The sequence below is a fragment of the Monodon monoceros genome, unplaced genomic scaffold (assembly GCF_005190385.1).
Source record: "Monodon monoceros isolate NGI ecotype Baffin Bay Population unplaced genomic scaffold, NGI_Narwhal_1 Super_Scaffold_4, whole genome shotgun sequence".
Taxonomy (NCBI): domain Eukaryota; kingdom Metazoa; phylum Chordata; class Mammalia; order Artiodactyla; family Monodontidae; genus Monodon; species Monodon monoceros.
The window spans coordinates 4,659,117-4,678,587 of record NW_021703781.1 but is presented as its reverse complement, the minus strand read 5'-3'; the positions used below and the strand labels follow the sequence as shown (position 1 = coordinate 4,678,587).

Here is a 19,471-nt window from a genome sequence, read left to right as displayed (position 1 = left end):
CCCCCCCCTCCTCCTCCTCCGCCTCCTCCGGCGCCGCGGGCTCCTCGGACATGGCCGCGGCGGTGGCGGTGGCGGCCGCGTCCCGGCGGCAGTCGTGCTACCTGTGTGACCTGCCCCGCATGCCCTGGGCCATGATCTGGGACTTCACTGAGCCCGTGTGCCGTGGCTGCGTCAACTACGAGGGCGCCGACCGCGTCGAGTTCGTCATCGAGACGGCGCGGCAGCTCAAGCGGGCGCACGGCTGCTTCCCGGAGGGCCGCTCCCCGCCCGGCGCCGCGGCCCCGGCCGCCGCCAAGCCGCCGCCGCTCTCGGCCAAGGACCTCCTCCTGCAGCAGCAGCAGCAACCGCCGCCGCTCGGCCACGGCGGCCCCGAGGCCGCCCCGCGCGCCCCGCAGGCCCTGGAGCGCTACCCCCTGGCGGCCGCTGCGGCCGAGCGGCCTCCGCGCCTAGGCTCCGACTTCGGCGGCAGCCGCCCGGCCGCGAGCCTGGCCCAGCCGCCGACGCCGCAGCCGCCGCCCGTGAACGGCATCCTGGTGCCCAACGGCTTCTCCAAGCTGGAGGAGCCGCCCGAGCTGAACCGCCAGAGCCCGAACCCGCGGCGCGGCCACGCCGTGCCGCCCACCCTGGTGCCGCTCATGAACGGCTCGGCTACGCCGCTGCCCGCCGCGCTCGGCCTGGGCGGCCGCGCCGCCGCCTCGCTGGCCGCCGTGTCCGGGGCCGCGGCCACCGGCCTGGGCTCGGCGCAGCCCGCCGAACTAGGCGCCCACAAGCGGCCGGCGTCCGTGTCGAGCGGCGCGGCCGCGGAGCACGAGCAGCGTGAGGCGGCGGCTAAGGAGAAGCAGCCGCCGGCGGGCTCGCACCGCGGCCCGGCCGACAGCCTGTCCTCGGGGGCCGGGGCGGCCGAGCTGGGCACCGAGGGCGCGGGCAAAGGCCGCGGGCCCGGCGAGCAGGACTGGGTCAACCGGCCCAAGACCGTGCGAGACACGCTGCTGGCGCTGCACCAGCACGGCCACTCGGGGCCCTTCGAGAGCAAGTTTAAGAAGGAGCCGGCCCTGACTGCAGGCAGGTTGTTGGGTTTCGAGGCCAACGGGGCCAACGGGTCTAAAGCAGGTAGGGGCGGCTGTGGAGTGAGGGGGTCTAGGGGCGAGCCGGGGACGGAGAGCCAAGGAGGGGTACTCTTCCCATTCGCCGTTCTTCCCCGGCCCAGAAACAACAAACACCCAACTTCCTGATCTGCCCGAGGCGGAACCAGTGCTTAGTGGCAACGTGTTCCTGTGCTGAAGCAGCATAACAGAGATGAGTCAGACGGGCTGATAGGCAGCGACACAGGGCTTTCCTTTCCCAGCACATTCCTGGATGCGAGCAGGAGGGCACCAGTCACCTTTTAACCTGTGTGTGCGTGGCGCGGGGGGGGGGGGGGGGACGACGTTAACCGTCAGGTGCACAGTGCAGCCTGGGGACAGGCAGGCCTGTGGGAAAACAGTGCTGTCGGGGCCATTTTCTGTGGCTTTTTTTTTTTTTTTCTTTTAAACTGTTAGGCTGCCTCAGAGCCCCGTCAGTCTAAGTGGTTTAAGTTGCACGTGTTCTTGAAACTCCTGAGTTTTTATGTACCAGCTTTTAGAGAAGAGAAATTCTTCGGGGAGTTTTGTTATGTGTTAGAAAAAAAAAGATCCTTTTCAGTGTACGTCCATTTATGTCCGTTTTTTTTTCCTCTTATGTCTTTGTTCTTCCAGTTGCAAGAACAGCAAGGAAAAGGAAGCCTTCTCCAGAACCAGAAGGTGAAGTCGGGCCCCCTAAGATCAATGGAGAGGCACAGCCGTGGCTGTCCACGTCCACAGAAGGGCTCAAGATCCCCATTACTCCTACATCCTCTTTTGTGTCTCCACCTCCCCCCACTGCCTCACCTCATTCCAACCGGACCACACCGCCTGAAGCGGCCCAGAACGGCCAGTCCCCCATGGCAGCCCTAATCTTGGTAGCAGACAATGCGGGGGGCAGTCATGCCTCAAAAGATGCCAACCAGGTGCACTCCACCACCAGGAGGAACAGCTGCAGCCCACCCTCTCCGTCCTCTATGAACCAGAGAAGGCTGGGCCCCCGAGAGGTGGGGGGCCAGGGGGCAGGCAGCACAGGAGGACTGGAGCCAGTGCACCCCGCCAGCCTCCCGGACTCCTCGCTGGCGGCCAGCGCCCCGCTGTGCTGCACCCTCTGCCACGAGCGGCTGGAGGACACCCACTTTGTGCAGTGCCCGTCCGTCCCTTCGCACAAGTTCTGCTTCCCTTGCTCCAGACAAAGCATCAAACAGCAGGGAGCCAGTGGAGAGGTCTATTGTCCCAGTGGGGAAAAATGCCCCCTTGTGGGCTCCAATGTCCCCTGGGCCTTCATGCAAGGGGAAATTGCAACCATCCTTGCTGGAGATGTGAAAGTGAAAAAAGAGAGAGACTCGTGACTTTCCGGTTTCAGAAAAACCCAATGATTACCTTTAACTAAAACTGCTTGAATTGTGTATATATCTTCACATATATATATATCCAAGACAAGGGAAATGTAGACTTCATAAACATGGCTGTATAATTTTGATTTTTTTGAATACATTGTGTTTCTATTTTTTTTTCTTTTTGACGACAAAAGGTATGTACTTATAAAAGCATTTTTTTTCTTCTGTTAACGTTATTAGCATATATCTGTGCTTTATTATCCTGGTGACAGTTACCGTTCAATGTAGGCTGTGACTTGCGCTGCTTTTTTAGAGCACTTGGCAAATCAGAAACGCTTCTAGCTGTATTTGTATGCACTTATTTTAAAAAGAAAAAAAAAAGCCAAATACATTTTCTGACGTCGTAAGATTGCCTTACTGTCTGTTATTCCTTATTGCTGGCCCCTTTCTCAGGCTGGAGGCCAAGTGGTGGAGAAGGAACGGAAATGAGCGAAAGGGGCACTGTTGTGAAGTGGGCATATGCCACAGGGAAATGTCACCACGTTTCCCCCCAAACGTTGTCCTTTGAGAGTAACAGGAAACCGATTTTGAATCTTTCTCGCGTTTGGATTTTGTTCTTAAAGTTTAGTTGTTGGGCTGTTGATGACTGCCTGAGAGTTGCTGCTGAGAGATTTTCAGGACTGGGGGTGGGGGGGATTTTTTTTTGTTTGTTTTAAGGCAAAGTTGACCACTGTTGACTGCCCATGTGATCAGTTGTAAGATTACAATGCTGCATGCTAGTCGGTTGCATAATACACAATCCAGTGACTCAAGGCAGTGATAACGGATGGTGGTGAGGACAAGATGGCACTGCCATCTTTGCGTGGAGCCTGGCTCTGCAGCGCCACTTGATCTTTCGAAACACCCTGGAGCACTCCTGTCTGTCGTTGGCTGTGGTCGTTTTCCTTTGAAGAGAGTCGAAAGAGACGTTACAGTCCAGGTGAACTTGGAGATTGTGGGATTGGTTTCGTTTTGTTTTGTGTTTTGTTGTTTTATCATTTACCTGTAGCCCCATTGCTGTTGATATGATCACCTACACCCTGTTTGTAGTGAGTGCTAAATACAGTATGGTACAATGACAGTAACAGTGCAGGGTGCTGCCAGGACTGCTCGTGGGCATATCAGTGACAGCCCAAATGGGGGTGGAGGAAACCTGTAATTTCCTTCTTACATGTGTTTGAAATACCAAGTGAATAATACTGTTCTTCTGGACAAAAATGATAAACTGGCGAAAATTAAAGAAAGGGTTTTACATAATAGACAGGCCCCACTTCTCAAACTATTTTTAGAAACCTTTTGTAAACTAATTTCTTTTGATTACTGTTTTGCATCAGTAAAGTGAGATTTTTTAAACCAATAAATCATCAGTTATTAGAAATAGTTGTCTCACAGTGATACTGGTTTTTCTTCTGTGCTGTTATGATTTAACATTGACAGGAACACTACTCTAAATCCTTTCATGTTCAGGTGTTTGTAACTTGGCCCTCTAATTAGGCTGAATCATTGGCTTCGAGGTCTACTACAACTTCTGTGTATCGTTCCCAAGCGAGCTTTTATTTTAATTTGAAAACATAGATTGTTACCCACTTTGGATCCTTCTTCAGTTATGCTTTTGTGTTTCATTTTTAAATTGCTCAAATATTTTTTAATGGTCGAGTTATTAACACTTGAAAATCAGATACTGCACCAAATACAGTATTTTTTTCATGGTGTTTTTAATGAGCGCACCTATTAATGCTGTGCAAATTCATGTTACCCGTCATTGTTATATTGCAAACAGACTTGCATGATTAACCAGTTTGTTGTTACACTTTTTTTTTTAATTGGAGTATCTGTGACTCAGAGCAGACTGGTTTCTCTTATGTAAATGCACACATGCAGAAACACAGTCAATTTTACATGCCCATAAAGACATTTGTAAAGAATTCAACTTATTATGGTCTGTTGTATAAATGCGTATCTAGGCACTTTATTATAAACTGGAATTTGACCTCATAGATGTTACAAGTTGATCAGTCATTTGACCTAATTTGTGGTAGCTATCTGTATGTTTTGCATTCTTAATACAGATAAGCTTTCCAAAAAGATTAGTAAAGAACCATCCTGCTGTTTTGAATAAGTCTATCCAGCTGTGGAAAAGACAACCTATGGTATCTCTGTGCTGCTGTTTTAAGAGGGAGAAATTTAAACAGCTTTAAAGGGCTGTGTGTTGTTTACTCCTATTAAAAAATGAGAGTCCGACTGGCCCTTGGGTGGCCTTCGTTAGAAGGCTTGCAGCTGGGAAGTGTTGATATGGGTTATATCTCTGGCATTCTCTTAAGTTAAAAAGTTAACACTGGGACATGGGTTTGATCCTTTGTTGTACCTGATGACAGTGCAGAGATTCTCCACAGCTGGATAAGATGTCAGAAAGCTACTTACTGTACATGGGCAGTATCAGATTTCAAATCCTAATATTTCAGCTGTGCTTTTAATACTCAGAATATTAGGGGATGGGGTGTTGAAGCTTTCACTTTTTTGCTTTAACAATTTATAGAATTTAACAGATGTACTGTCTTTCATGTGGCCTCACATTAAAAGTTATGAGAACGTACACATGGTTTACAACTTTTACTAGATACCTTTCCTTGGCCACCAAGTATTTTAAAAGTGTGCCACCTTTTAACCTTTACTTTTTTTTTTTTAAGTTGAAGGTGATACTTTTTCTATATATGATGAAACTCATGTCAACTGAAGTGAGTGTAATCTCAGATATCAACATTATTCTATTTTAAAATCACGCTATGGAAATATCACCTGCATTCTGTCATTTGTCAGATTTACAGTACCTTTTTTTTCCTTTAACTTTTAGCATTAAATAAAAATAAAATTGGGAGCACTGAACATTTTCTGAGGCCTTTTTTAATTGTTGAAAGTAAGCTTAGAGTGGCTGTTTTAATCACTAGTGGCAATGAGACCAAAGGATGTGTGGGTTTGGGGTTGAGGTTTGACTGGAACGGCAGGAGAATAGCAGGAGATAAAAAGACATGGAACAAAAAGGCAACTGATGGAAGGGAAAAAAAAGTGCTAGGGACTGGGGAAAGGGCAACTGGATAGGGGAAGCAGATAACGAGAAGAGCTGAACAAAGTACAGCCAGAAAGCACTTGTTTACTTTTCAACTTGCAGTCCAGCCAGCCATTCTGCAATAGTAGATTGGAAGGGGAAGATAGTGACGACATTGAAAAGACTGTCAAGACACGGAGCTGCCCTTTGGAAAGCCGTGGAATAAAACAGCCATGTTGGGCCAGAGGAAATGCACTGAAGACAAAAGAGGAAAAAAAAAAAAAAAGCCTACCTTTTGGAAAGCTTTGGAATAAAAGTCAGAGCCAAAGCCATGTGTGAGCTTCATTGAAGCCCTGAAACCTTAAATTTATAAACGCAGATAAAAGGTGGAATGCACTGAGATCCTTTTTCAAACTCCTGTCTGCTATCACATAGGAAGAAATTTCCTGGATGTTTGCAGCTCTTTCTCTTCTTGTTGATCAGTGGCTTGGCAGACTTCTCTATGAAAGGAACTTGTGAAACTTATAGTTTTAAGATAAAGGTACACATAGACTTACTAGGTGTTTTAAATTAAACAGCAAGAGTTTATGCGTAGTTGAATGTATTTTCATTAGAGGTGGCCCAGTAACTTGGGGAGCCCATCACTGTATATAGTTTAATGATTTTTGAATTAGCCTGTTCAAGGCAGTTTTCAGGAAACAGTGTCCTTAGTAAGTTATTTATAGACGATAATACACATGATGTTTCATTCAATAATTAGCTTAAAAGAAATGTTAAACTGTTAGTCTTAAAGATGCTAAATTTTATTTTTAGTGAAATTTAAACTAGTGCAGCTTGCAGAAGTCATTTTTAAAATTTCAAAGTAAACTTTAATGATTACATTCAGTTTTCAGTTAAAAAAAACCCAAACAAACCAGACCCTTGACGTGGCAGATGTCTTTGTTTATTCCCCAAAGCTGGGAAAAAGTTGAAGGGAAAACACGGAGCTCCTTTTAATTCCTAGACTTTTAAGTCCCTCTTTACTCAAAGTTGTTTTGCATTTGATTTATAGATGGTTTTATTTGGTTAGTGAAGAGTAAAATGTTTCTCTTCCTGATTCCAAAGTGTATACGTGGAATCATTCAGAAAAATGTTCAGTCGTGTGTAGGCCACTGGAAGTACTGAGTCACCCTCATTTGCTTGCCTTTTCTTCATAGGGAACAGTGAGAAGACACGCCTTTCCTCTGTCACAGACCAAGGGCAGAGGCACCAATGAATGGAATACAGATTTACCTACTGCATCATCTAGGGTTCTAGAAATGGAGTGTGTGTGTGTGCGCGCGCGCGCGCGCGCGCGCGCAGTTTAACTCTTTCAGTGCCACTGGTTAGGCCTCTGACAGCAATAGTATTGATTACAATACAATTGGTTACAACTAAATAAAAATTATGGGTGTGACTTCCCAGGTTGTCAACTACCTAGATGCCTTGTTGCTGTTTCTGTTGACAGCCTGCATTTTCCTCAGAAGTTAGGAACCCCTCACAGTAATTTGAAAGGCACAAAAATATACAGAAAGTCAATTTGTAAATTACTTAAGAGGTTGGAAGATAGAAAATGACTGGATTTACGGATTATATGTGGATTTCTCTACTAATCCCAGATAAAACCATAATTAGGGATATCCACACTATCCTAATTTACCATTAACAGAACCATTTATACTCAATTTAACAGTGACATTTGTTTTAACTCATCAGTTGTTAACTTGCTCCTTCCCCATGTCAATACAACTTAAAATGCTTGATTTTAAAATACATTTGTTAATTTGAGGTGTAACTTACTTTTTTTTAAATTATAGAATATGAACTCTACATCTGCACTGGTCTTTATCACAACATAAGGGGCTGAGCAAAACAAAACAATCCATGCAAGCCACAGGAAAAGTATTTTAGGGCAAAAAGTATACCATAGGCAAATCATTTAGACATTGGGTCTTAAAGCTGGTCTTTTAATCTGAAAAACGATGGGGTAAAGTTTCCTTAATAGAACCCCATCTTATTAGAATGGTATAAACAGTTTCTACCATAATACAATCTTAAACATTGCTTTGAAAAAAATGTAGACTAGCCCTTTAAAACTAAAAATCATAGTATAGCAAGTCTTCTGTGCACGTAAAACTTAACACAAAAGTCAGCCTTGAAAATCTTCTAGGAGATGAATTTTCTCTTAGGTCAGATAAAGTCTGGAGACTAGACTACGGGATTCCTAGTTTCACTTGCAAGCATCAGTGCACAGGTTGATCTCATCCTTTGAATGAGCTTTAGAAGCTGTATTGCATAATCTATAAAGAACCTCTTCCAGCCACTCAGCAGAAGCCCTTGATGCTCAGATAAGACATCCTATATAGAGTAATATGTCACATTTCAATATTTCTAAATATAGTTTATATTTTGGGGAAAATGAACCATTATATAATCTGTAGATTTCATCACTTACCACTTTTACTTAGCAAAATTGCCATTTCACTCTTTGTATCATTACCAGCCAGTAACATAAAGACACCCATGAGGGGACGGGCATCTTGCGCAACAAATGAGTCATGTTTTGTTGTGCAGGTGCTCAGGTAGCAACTTTAGCAGATAAATATTTAGGTCACTGTGTATTTCTCTGCCATTTAGAAAACAGCTTTCCTGTGACAGTGCAAGTAGAATATTTGACACTGTAAATGTGGATACCTCGCCAGGAAAAACAAAAATCCTGAAACAACATTTCCCCGGAGCTAAAGGCCTAAATTTATTTTAATGTATGGAAAGATTTTTTGTAACTCATTATTTTTAAGCTCAAAATTACTGAGCTTTATTTTCTTTTATGGTAGGATTTTAAAATATTAACCATACCAGTAAGAGTTGTGCAGAGAAGTGAAATGTAGGAGTAGGGATTGTCTAGGACTGAATAAATCAGCATTTCTTTACACAGCCTGGGCCTTGGGCCTTTCATGTTCTCTGCAGCCTGAGAGAGCTGCAAAGCAGAAAAAGTCTGCTGCGTGCCTTGACCCGGGCTCTGGCCTCCTACCCCATGTTGTTATTCCGGCCTCCAAACAGCAATTCGATTAGCCTTTTTTTTGGTGATAAAAGATAAAGATTTATTGTACCCCATATACAACTGAAATCAGAATTTCACAGGAGGGTCACAGTCATTAGGGAAGTTTTGGAATACTCTTAACAAGCACCATATGGACTGTTGCTGTTATTATTTAACACCTATTAAGTAGGCACAGCATTGTAGGCTTTGAACAGCTGAGAGGCCATAGCCCCCAGCTTCCTTGGAGCCTAGAGTCAATGCCGCAGGTAGGGAGCTTGTTTGCTTGACGAAGGGCACGATACTAACAAGAGTTAACCACGAGTTGGTTTCCTTCCAGGAGTTTGGAAAGTATAGTCAGAGCTAAATTCTTACATCGAGAACTGAGTCCCTTCCTAGAACTTACATCCAGAACTTTGGTAGGATTCTGATACAGGTACACGATCCTACAGTCAAAGCGCTTTCATTACGCCCAGCATGAAACCATCACACACGAAAAGGGGCCGCGGGACACCATTATCTTCATACGAATCAACAGACCGGTTGAAAACATGGGGCCTGGGGTCAGCACTGTCAAATTGTAGCTTTTTCTTTTCTTACTTTTCATTGTTGCTCAGCATGGCGTTTTTTAAAAGGAAGAAAACAGCCGCCAGCTCTGCCAATCCCTGTTTACTCGAGGGGAAGGAAAGGGGAGGAGGCTCCCTGACTCTCCAGCCGCCTGCGTAAAGGCCTTCGACCACGAGGAAACCTTGCTGTGGTTTCCAGCGCGGAACCCTGACTCACGCCGCGCCCGTATTTATGTATTCTAGAACTTCTCCCCGGGCCGCACTGGCCAGCGCTGCGCCAGCTCCCCGCGCCGCGATCTACGCACGTGGAGCCGCGCGACCCCGCGGCGGGCCGGGCCGGGGGCGGGGCCGGGGAGGGGCGGGGCCTGGCCCGGAAGCGGCGGCGGCGCGCCCAACCCGCGCCCACTCGGCCGACCAGCCGCTGGGTGAGACCCGGCCCACCCTGGCCCCAAGGGTCAGGTCTGCCAGCACGCCAGCTGACGCGGCTATAATTAGAGGGGAGCCTGGGCCCGGCCGAGCCTGATCCCCCGCGCCCCCCGCCGGCGTTCCCGGGAGGAATGTGCGGGCGCGAGTGCCCCGTGCGTCGCCGCCACCGCGCTCCCGGGACGGTCACCGCGTGGTGGACCAAATAAAATAAAAGACCTGGCTTCTGCTGGGCGAGGAGCCAGCAGGACCCGGGAGCCAGCTCAGGGGTGCGGCGAGCCTTCGGCTGCCCAGGAAAGATCAAACGCGCGTCAGCAACAGCCGTGCCTGCCGCCTGCAAGGGTCCCAGGCGCGGGCCAGGCTGTACTAGGTGGATTGTCTTAAGTTGGAGATGGCGCATGACTATAGCTGCCCCAAATGTCACTCCCTTTTTGGAAATCATGATGCTGCTTTCTTTTTTTTTAAAGACTGTGGCTATAATAAGGCAAATATTCCATGGTGGTGGAGTAAACAGTCATGCTTAAGGGGCATCTGTCTTAGCAGGAAGCATTCTGATAACACCGTGCATGTTAATAAAGATGTAGGGGGTGGCCAAAAAGTTCGTTCGGGTTTTCCAGCAGAGGGTTCGAAAAACCCGAACGAACTTTTTGGCCAGCCCCAATATTTATTAAGCAAACCTCAGGACGTGCCCCTGTGGGTACTACCAAGTCAAATAAAGTACTGTAACAGCTGGCTGCCTGAAAGGGAGTTGCCTTTTCAGAGAGAAACTTTTCAGTTAGAGAAAAAAAAGTTTTTCTCTCATCACAGTACTTACTCTTGAGCCCTTGAAGTGCCACCCAATTAATTAACTTCTAATTTTTGTTAATTATTGAATTTAATACTCTGCAGTAATAGCTCCAAAAATAATAATAATAATCACGGTCATGACCCCTGTCCTTTTAACAAAATGACGTTTATTACTAATCTTGGAGCACAAGCCTAGGAACTTCACTGAGGTCTAAGAGTTGTATAACAGTTTCAGTCATTGTTTAAAAAGTGATTGCAGTACATGGACAGGAAGCTAAAAAAAATAAAGCTTTGCTCCAGGCTTAAGAATACCTGGACGCAACCCTACTAAAAGACTTTCTTCATCAACATATTTTTCTTTCCAGATAACAGGCACAAAAACCATTTTAGAAGCTTGAGATGGAAATCATACAAAACAGTTCACTCCTTATGTATTTTATCGAGGAACCTGGAAGCCTTTTCAGGTTGAAATTCGATTCCAAAGAGGTTACTCCTGCTCAAGCCTGTTTGTCTTGATACAAGCGCACCGTAGTCAGCGCTGCTCTGCTCCTTCACAAAGATCTCTGAGAGGGAACTCTGCTGAGAGATGCAAATTCAAGTTTTTATGAAAACACACCTCAGAATTGTCCAGTTCTTTCCCAGATACACAAAAACACTGGAATAAAGGTCAGGAAGTCTCCAGATATCCTTGGGCTTTGTGTGATCATTTCACGTAACTCAATTAATGTTGTGTTTCTACTTTGCAATTATTGAGAAAAAACATTACCATGTACTTACCTCAGAAGGGGCTCAGGAATTAAACTGGACAATCTCTATGACAGCATTTTGGTTCTTCATCTATCGGCCGGACATGAGAAAGCACTGGGTGTATGAGATACGCATTAGGTGCTTGGCGCAGTGAATGTGTACCACTAAAAATATAGACTCTCATTCATTACATGAAAGGGGGTCATGGCAAACAGCACTGAAATGACGGCAAGAAGGGGCTCCCCCTGCTGTCATCATAGAAGACACATCGTCTCCCAGGCCAGAGTCCTGTACCTGGGACACCCACTGGGTGTGTATCAGCTTAGTATCAGATGATTTGTGAAGTTATCATCACCTTGGGGGATATATCATTCTACTGAAAATAAAATGAAATAAAATTATAGACCACACATCAAGGGAATGAATATCTTCCTTAAAGGGTTCTATGCTCAGATTCATTTACTGAAGGGTCAACCTACCTGAAAACCACCAAAATGGTTTACCTCAGTCCATTTATGGCTTTAAAAGCAAGAACGGTATTTGTGTGACTGGTGGCAGGTGGGCGGGTGGCGGGCCTGGGGGTTGGGGGGCGAGGGGAGGGCTGGGGGAGTGAGGATACGATGGAGCCTATTGTGTTCTTTTAAATAATCAATCAAATACAATGGGGGCTTCCCTGGTGGCGCAGTGGTTAAGAATCCGCCTGCCAATGCAGGGGGCATGGGTTTGAGCCCTGGTCCGGGAAAATCCCACATGCTGCAGAGCAACTAAGCCCGTGTGCCACAGCTACTGAGCCCGCACTCTAGAGCCCACAAGCCACAACTACTGAGTCCATGTGCCACAACTACGGAAACCCGAGCGCCTAGAGCCACCGCAATGAGAAGCCTGCGCACCACAAGGAAGAGAAGCCCCCGCTCGCCTCAGCTAGAGAAAGCCCGCGCGCAGGAACAAAGACCCAATGCAGCCAAAAATAAATAAATTAAATAAATAAATAAAAATGATGTATGATGAAAAATAAAAGAACACCTTCATTGAACTCTGACCTCAGAAAAACTGTTGGATTTGTAAAAAAAAAAAGTCATTTCATATCCATGTAAATCACACTTTTCTGTACACGGGCCTTTACATCCGTAAGTAAGATAGTTCGGTGATCATGAACTTTGTAGCCCTGGAAGGAACTCACTCAATGTCTCTGCGACCAACATTGCCTGAGTTGAGTGTCACCCCGTGACCAGGCTGAGCTGAGCATCATTGGTCTGCGTATTTGCTGAGGGTTTGAAGACTTCAGTGGAATTAGGTGGACGACATGAATCACAAGCAATTAAGGAAAAGAGATTGTGTGTGCAAGAATTGAGAGCTTCGATGCGACTTCCCTGGTGGCGCAGTGGTTAAGAATCCGCCTGCCAGTGCAGGGGACATGGGTTCGAGCCCTGGTTCGGGAAGATACCACATGCCACGGAGCAACTAAGCCCGTGCGCCACAACTACTGAGCCTGTGTGCCACAACTACTGAAGCCCACGTGCCTAGAGCCTGTGCTCTGCAACAAGAGAAGCCACCGCAATGAGAAGCCCACGCACCGCAAAGAAGAGTAGCCCCCGCTTGCCGCAACTAGAGAAAACCCGCGCGCAGCAGCGAAGACCCAACGCAGCCAAAAATAAATAAATAAATAGAAAAATTAGTTTAAAAAAAAGTCTCCTTGGGATGGTCACATAATAGAGTCTAATTACCCCAAACAGGAAGCACCAGAGGGAGGGTAGGGTGATCACCTCATCCGCTCATCCCTCAGCCAACACCTGAGACCTCACCCTCAGGTCTTCCCCATGGGTCCTCTATGGATGGAATCCCTCTGAGAGCCCTTCTTTAAATGCCTATTTACACCACCCCCCAAACTCCAGAGTTGTCTATCCAAGACCCCACTCCATGGAACCCTCCCCCATCACCCCATGGACCCTCCCCCATCACCCCTGATGGGAATGGATTTCCAGCCGTTGTCCCTTCTTGTGCCTGCAAACTCTGCCCTTCAGACTTCCATTGCAATTCTGCAGGGCTCCCCTCTGCCTAGCTTCTGCCAGCCCCGTCCATCCTTGGCCCTGAGGGAGAGGACAAAGGAAGGCCACCGTGTTCTAGGGGCCAGAGAGAGAGATGGCTTGGAGACATCTGAGAATGCTTCGGTTCTGGTTATGTTTCTCTCTAGCAGCAAGGGCTAAGGCCAGTTTTACCCTAAATTAACTAAATGTGTACATCACTCACCACACCACCGGTATGGAGGGATTACTAATACTTACAGTGTAGAATTGTGCACGTGAACATGTGCTGTAAGCTCTAAAGTAACATAAAAATGCCGACTTTTACTGTTTAACTTGGGATTTCCCTACCCATAGAAGCTTTACCTGAGTCATGAAGTCAGGGACTTACTTCCCCTTACATATAATTTATAAAAATATCAAGACTGAGACCAGTTTCCGGACAGCTCCACTGATTAACTTTTCTCTGACCATCTGTAAAGTGTTTATCCAAGACTGTTCTCCCAAATCCCAAGCTCGTCCTAAGGATGCAGCCTTTTCTAGAAGCAAATTCTCCTAGCTTTGATGCAGTTACAAGTCACTGGGTCACATTTGCACCCTGCCTTGCAGAAATGCTGTGTTTGGGTGTGCCGTGAGGTCCACAGTGGAAGCCAGGAGGTCAAAGGAGACAGAAGAAATGCCAACTCTTTTCGGCAAGGCTGGGAGGGCCTGGGAGTGAGCTGCCCTTCCGTCTGGTCACCACAGGAAGACCACAAGAAACAGAGAAGTCTGCGTTCAGACACCTAAGGAGGCTAACTCCTTTGGGCAGATCTGACAAGAGACTGGAGTACCCCGGTACTAAAATATAAGGTGCTGTGAAGGGGGCGTGTTAAACTAAGTGTCTTATTTCATTGTGGGCTAAAGATTTCATGTGGGATCGTTCATATGGGAGCTGCTGCCCGGCCGCTCTGTTTACCCTGAGCCATAATGAACGTATTTATAAGTCATCATGGCAGCTTTGGGGAGGCACATTCACTCTACAGGGAGAGAGGGGTAAGGGGTGAGGGCTGCATAGAGGAGGAGACACTGGCACTCCTCTGCCCTGGGCCCTGGGTCCCACCACAAAGGCTCGACCCCGTCAACACCAGTCCCCCAAAATATCCAGGCATGAAGAACTTCTGGGTGCCTCTCCCAGCCCCAGGATCACCTAGTACCACTGAGTTCCCATGTGACTCCCTGAGTCTCCTTCCCTGCCCTGTCGTAGGACCACTGCCCCTAGGGAAGGCTTCTAGATGACTCCACGGTCCCTAGGTCACAGCACTCAGCTACTCCCTCCCTTTCTTGGCCGGTGTTGGCCAAGTCCGTGGGACTGGGCTCTGCCTTGGTCTTACCCTTAAGTTCCACTTGGTTGTCCTGCCCCTCGCCCTAGGCCTCCTCTAGGGCTGGAGATTTGTTTTAAGCCCCAGTGCAGTGGTAAGGACTCTGCTCCTTGCCTGGTTTCCTCCCCAACATCTCCTGAAGGATGGCTTTCTGCTCCAGGCTCTCTGTCATCATGCTGTCCTCACCTGCTGAGACTCTCTTACCTTATTGGGCTCCATGGTGCCAACCACTTGCTAGATGGTGCCTGAGACTTTCAGAGCCTAAAGGCTCCCTGCCATCATTTCTCAAATCAGACTTTGCCACCATATCAGCTGAACCGGTGGTTGACCCACCCTAGTGAACAAGTTTTATGCCATTGTGTTAGGGTTTTTCAGAGAAACAGAATATATATCCTATTGCTTCTCTGATATATACGGTAGATGAGAGATAGATGATAGAGAGAGAGAGAGAGAGAGAGAGAGAGAGAGAGATTTTAATAAATTGCCTCACACAGTTATGGGTACTGGCAAGTCCAAAATCTTAAAGCAGGCCAGCAGGCTGGAATTGCATGAAAGACTTGATGTTGCAGTCTTGAATCTGAAATCTGCAGGCAGAAACCCAGGCAGAGTTTCTTTGTTGTTGTCTTGAGAATTCCTTCTTCAGGAAACCTCAGTCTTTGCTCTTAAGGCCTTCAACTGATTAGATGAGGCCCACCCACAGTATGAAGGGCAATCTGCTTGACTCAAAGTCTACTGACTTAAATGTTAATCATATCCAAAAAGTACCTTCACAGCAACATCTAGACTGGGAGAGCCTGTGGGTGACCTACCTTCCACGTGACCAAACAATTGGGTACCATGGCCTAGCCAAGCTGACACATAGTGACACATCACGGTCACTCTCTAAGTTTTCTTTTCCTTCTCCTCTGGCTGTCCCAGGCTGTGATGCTTCTATCAGTGATGATGCTTTCAAATACAAAGTCACAAAAAAATCTATTCAAACAGGCTTAACCTATAAAGGGAACTTTTTGGCTCTTGGAACTGAAAAATCCACAGGCAGGCCACCCTGAGGTCTGACTCACTTCAGGTTTGTACCTCATCTCTCCCTGGTTCTCTTGGCCCCACCTTCCCTGTGTTGATGTTATATTCAGGCAGGCCTCTCGAGATTATAAGATTGCTTCTTATTCCCATCCAAGAGGAAAGAGAGCTTCACATCCCTCCCAGAGCAGGGGGAAAAGAGCACCAAGCTTCTCTCCGATTGGGTAGGTCCTGACATCATCATGTGGCCACGGGGATAGCCTGCTCTGATTGGTTTAGGTCTACTCGCACCCTAACCAAATCCAGGGCAAGGGGATGGGATTGCCCTGAATGGCATCTAGTTAGGGGTCTTCCTTGGAGCCAGGGGTAGGATCAATCCCAGCAAAACAAGTGGCCACTATGCAGTGGCCGTGGGGTGGTCTGGATGCTGGACGATAACCTTAGTTCTCCGCGTCAGCCTCCGAAGAAGGGCGGCTGCACTGCCCAAATCCAGGGCACATGCAGCGCTGCAGCCTATGGGAATGGTGCCCACTGGGACTGAGTGGTCTCAGCCTGTGGGGTCACAGGCAGCATCCCTGGTCCCAAGAGATGACAGCTGCCTGGAAGGAGGGGTGCTCCCCTTGGATGTCAGGGCAGAGTTAGTCCAGCGTGGAGAGGTGGGTGGTGGTCGATCGGCTGGCAGATGTGCGCTCACTTCAGACTTCCTTGTTCCTAAACTCTTTGCCTCCCTGCCGTTGAGGGAGTGATCACAGGACTGAACTCCTAGCAGCCTGCTTTACAACTGTCAACGCATGGGCGGAGCTGTGATGCCACTGAGGGGAGTAATTCACGCTGCTCTGGTTGGGGTGGCTTGGCAGGGACGCAGGAGGAAGGGGGCCGGAAGATGTGTTGGGGCAGCCCCGGTGAGGGGGTTGTCTCTGAGATTCCAATCTGGAATTTGTTTTTATTATTTAAAAAAAAAAAAGAAAAAATAATATAGATTCGGCAAGAATGAATATATATATGCATAACTGATTCACGTTGCTATATACCTGAAACTAACACGACATTGTAAGTCCACTACACTCCAATAAAAATTAAGAAAAGATTCTGCTTTAGCTTTGGACAAAAAAAGAAAGAAAGAAAAAATAATAAAGATTCTGCTATTGGCAAAAAAAAGAAAAAAAAAAGTGAAGTGTCAGGACTTATATCTTAACAAGGTGTAAACGCCTCTTCCACCCCTCCCTCTGTCTGTGCTGCCCCTGCAGTTAGTGGCACCAGCTTGTCACCAGGGTGCTGGGGTGGAGACGCTGCACCTTGTTGAAAAGCACATGGTTCTTTGTGCACAGAGTTGTCTTCCCCCGGGGGGGAGGGGTGCACCCTGGTCAGCCTAGCTCAGCCATGGAGCCTCAGCCTCCCCACCAGCCACCGGACGGCGAGGATCTTCCACTGTCTGAGCTGACACGTGTCAACATTGTGCTGAAGAGGCCAGCACGCTGGACCTGGAATTACAAGAGGAAAATCAGCGGAGTTTTTCCATTGCCTGAATACAATTCTGGGCTAGGGAGAGAGGCGTTTGGGGCAAAACACCATTGGAATTAAGCAAGGATGCTATCACATAAACAGGCGCATCGTTCTAAGTTGTGCAGGAAAAAAAAAATCATTCTCCTGAATACTAACATGATACTTTATGATTGACAAAGCCCTTTGCTTCTCTCAGATCACTGAATCCTCATAACAGGTGAGAAAACAAAAGCCTTAGAAACCCTCCTACTGAACAGAAAACTGAGACAGTAAAGTCAAGAGACTTGCTTCAAGTAATTTAGTTACTAAGTGAAGCCTCTACCTAAATCCAGTTCTGCTAACTCTAAATCCCCACCACTTTTTTTCAATATTTAAGAGTAACACTTTGGGGGGCCCTATCAGTATAGGGAATATTAGTTAAGATGCTCCTGGGAATGGATTATACAAGTCCTCCCAACCCCGATTTACCCACTGGTTTATTCTCATGCTTTATGCTTAGCTGGCTAATACAGAGTCACATGTTCCTGTTGTCTTTATTCTCCTGGTTTAATCAGGAAAACGAGCCAGAAGAGCTGCAATGATTAGCCTGGGATCATTAGAAGAGGAAAGAATTTATATTCACAGTGACTGTATTTCTAGTCCATTGATTAGGCAATTTTGCTTTTATGAATCAATCGCGGTGATTGCGATGCTGAATAAAATATGGAATTGCTCTCACAAAGAAAACATAAATTACTAGCTTTAAAATACAGACTACCTATGCCTGCAGCTAGGTTTCCTATGGAATATTTATTTCCTCCTCCTGATTTCTGTCTTGGTTTTCTCGGGCGGCATCCTTAGAGGTTCCTTAGCCCTGTTGTGAATGTAGCAGTGTGCTCCAACAATGGGGTGTCCTGACGGGTGTCATTATTACTTAAGGTCCTTTGACAGCTCCGTTGTGGATGCAGAGTGGGGTTCAAAGTCAACACAGAGCACTTTAGGGGCAATACCACTGCCATGCACACCTTCACTCTGCATCTCCGATACAGAACGCAAGATGATTTTTAGAAATATACACGATCACCTTTGGAGGTTCTAATAACAAATGCACCAAAAATCTCATCTCTTATGAATGTGTTACATTTTTTCCCCTTAGGGTATACAGAGGTCTTTTCAAACATTGCGCATTTCACACTGATTAATCTCGGTGGATTGCCTCTTGCTATGGCAAATATGATAATGTCCAACAATTGTAATTAATAATCATGGAACTTTATCCCATAAGAAGATGTTTTAAAAGCTAAATAATCACTTTTAAGAGGACACTAGAAAATTGAAGAGGGCAGAATAGGGATGGAAGAAAGAGGAGAAAACAGAGAAAAACAGAGCAATGAACGAAGTGCTTAGGGGACAGAAACGTTGAAAGGCCCGAGTTTAGGCTTTCAGAACAAAGAAGGAGGCATTTGGCTTCAATACTATGGGATCTGATGGATTCTAGAGAACAGAAGTTTCATGAATTAATTCATTAGACAAACATTTATTGTATGCATCCTATATGTTAAGGCATTGAGGATTGTAGATTGTTATGTTTTTAAGATCTGGCCGTCTTGTAGCCTACAGGAAAAGGACCTGAAGCACAAGAGAGATCTGATGAACATGAAGCGAAAGGAGAAAGAGAAGGCAAAAGAAAAAGCAGAACTGGAAGAAAGTAGCAACAGCAGACAATGCAAATGACCCCCCCACCCCTTGCAAGCCCTGATTTTTCCCAGATAAGATACGTGTAACATTTCTTAACGCTTTCCTAGTTTTCCTTAGGAAAGTCAGGCAGTCCTAGGCACAAGCATGTTACACAATTTCTGTAAGTCCTGCCCTCTAGCAGGTACTGAGAGGAACAGGATTAAGAGTCAGACCCTGTTCTCAAACAACTTAGAATCTATTTGGAAATTTCGAGCACATTAAATTATGGATCTGATCTAAGATGGCGTTCAAACAGGTCAAGGGTGGCCTGATGCACACTTTGGCTGCATGGTTCAAAGAAGGGAGTGGGCCGAGCGGGGTGGAAGGGAAAAGGATGGGCTCCAGGAGGTCCAGCAGAGGCGGAGACAAGACATCAGACTGAACAGATGGTCGCATATTTGGGGACCAAGAAGAATCTGTGGCTCCTGTAACTGAAGGACAATTACTGGCGGTAATGGGACATGAAGTTTGAATAAATAGCATCAGGACGGATTTCCAAGGGCCCAGAAATTCATGCACGGGGAGGCGCACCCAGGGTGGTCCGTGATGACGGCAGCGCGTGGGGAGCGGCCCAAGCAGAGGTGTTCGTGAAGGATGTAACTGCGGGTGGGGCACGTGTAGTGAAGGCTGCTGACAGGCCATCAGAGTCTGAGGAACCGGACCAGGATGGCAGCACAGAGGAACTAGTCGGCAAGCCATTGCAATGAAGGAGTCCATCAGGTTTAGAGACTGGTCTGATTCAGGGCATGGATGAGAAGAG

At 46.9% G+C, this 19,471-nt stretch overlaps 1 protein-coding gene across 2 annotated transcripts; it reads left to right on the top strand.

Annotated features, from left to right (window-relative positions):
- The first annotated feature begins 6 nt into the window (after nt 1-6).
- On the top strand, nt 7-5,851 carry IRF2BP2 (interferon regulatory factor 2 binding protein 2). Of its 2 annotated transcripts, none has more exons than XM_029245594.1 (2): nt 7-1,062; nt 1,734-5,851. In XM_029245594.1, exons 1-2 carry the CDS (start codon nt 51-53, stop codon nt 2,447-2,449), a joined length of 1,728 nt encoding a protein of 575 aa, XP_029101427.1. In that variant the 5' UTR covers nt 7-50; the 3' UTR covers nt 2,450-5,851. The 2 variants fall into 2 exon arrangements, with proteins under 2 accessions (XP_029101427.1, XP_029101426.1); XM_029245593.1 differs by having other exon boundaries at nt 7-1,110.
- Nucleotides 5,852-19,471: the final 13,620 nt, after the last annotated feature.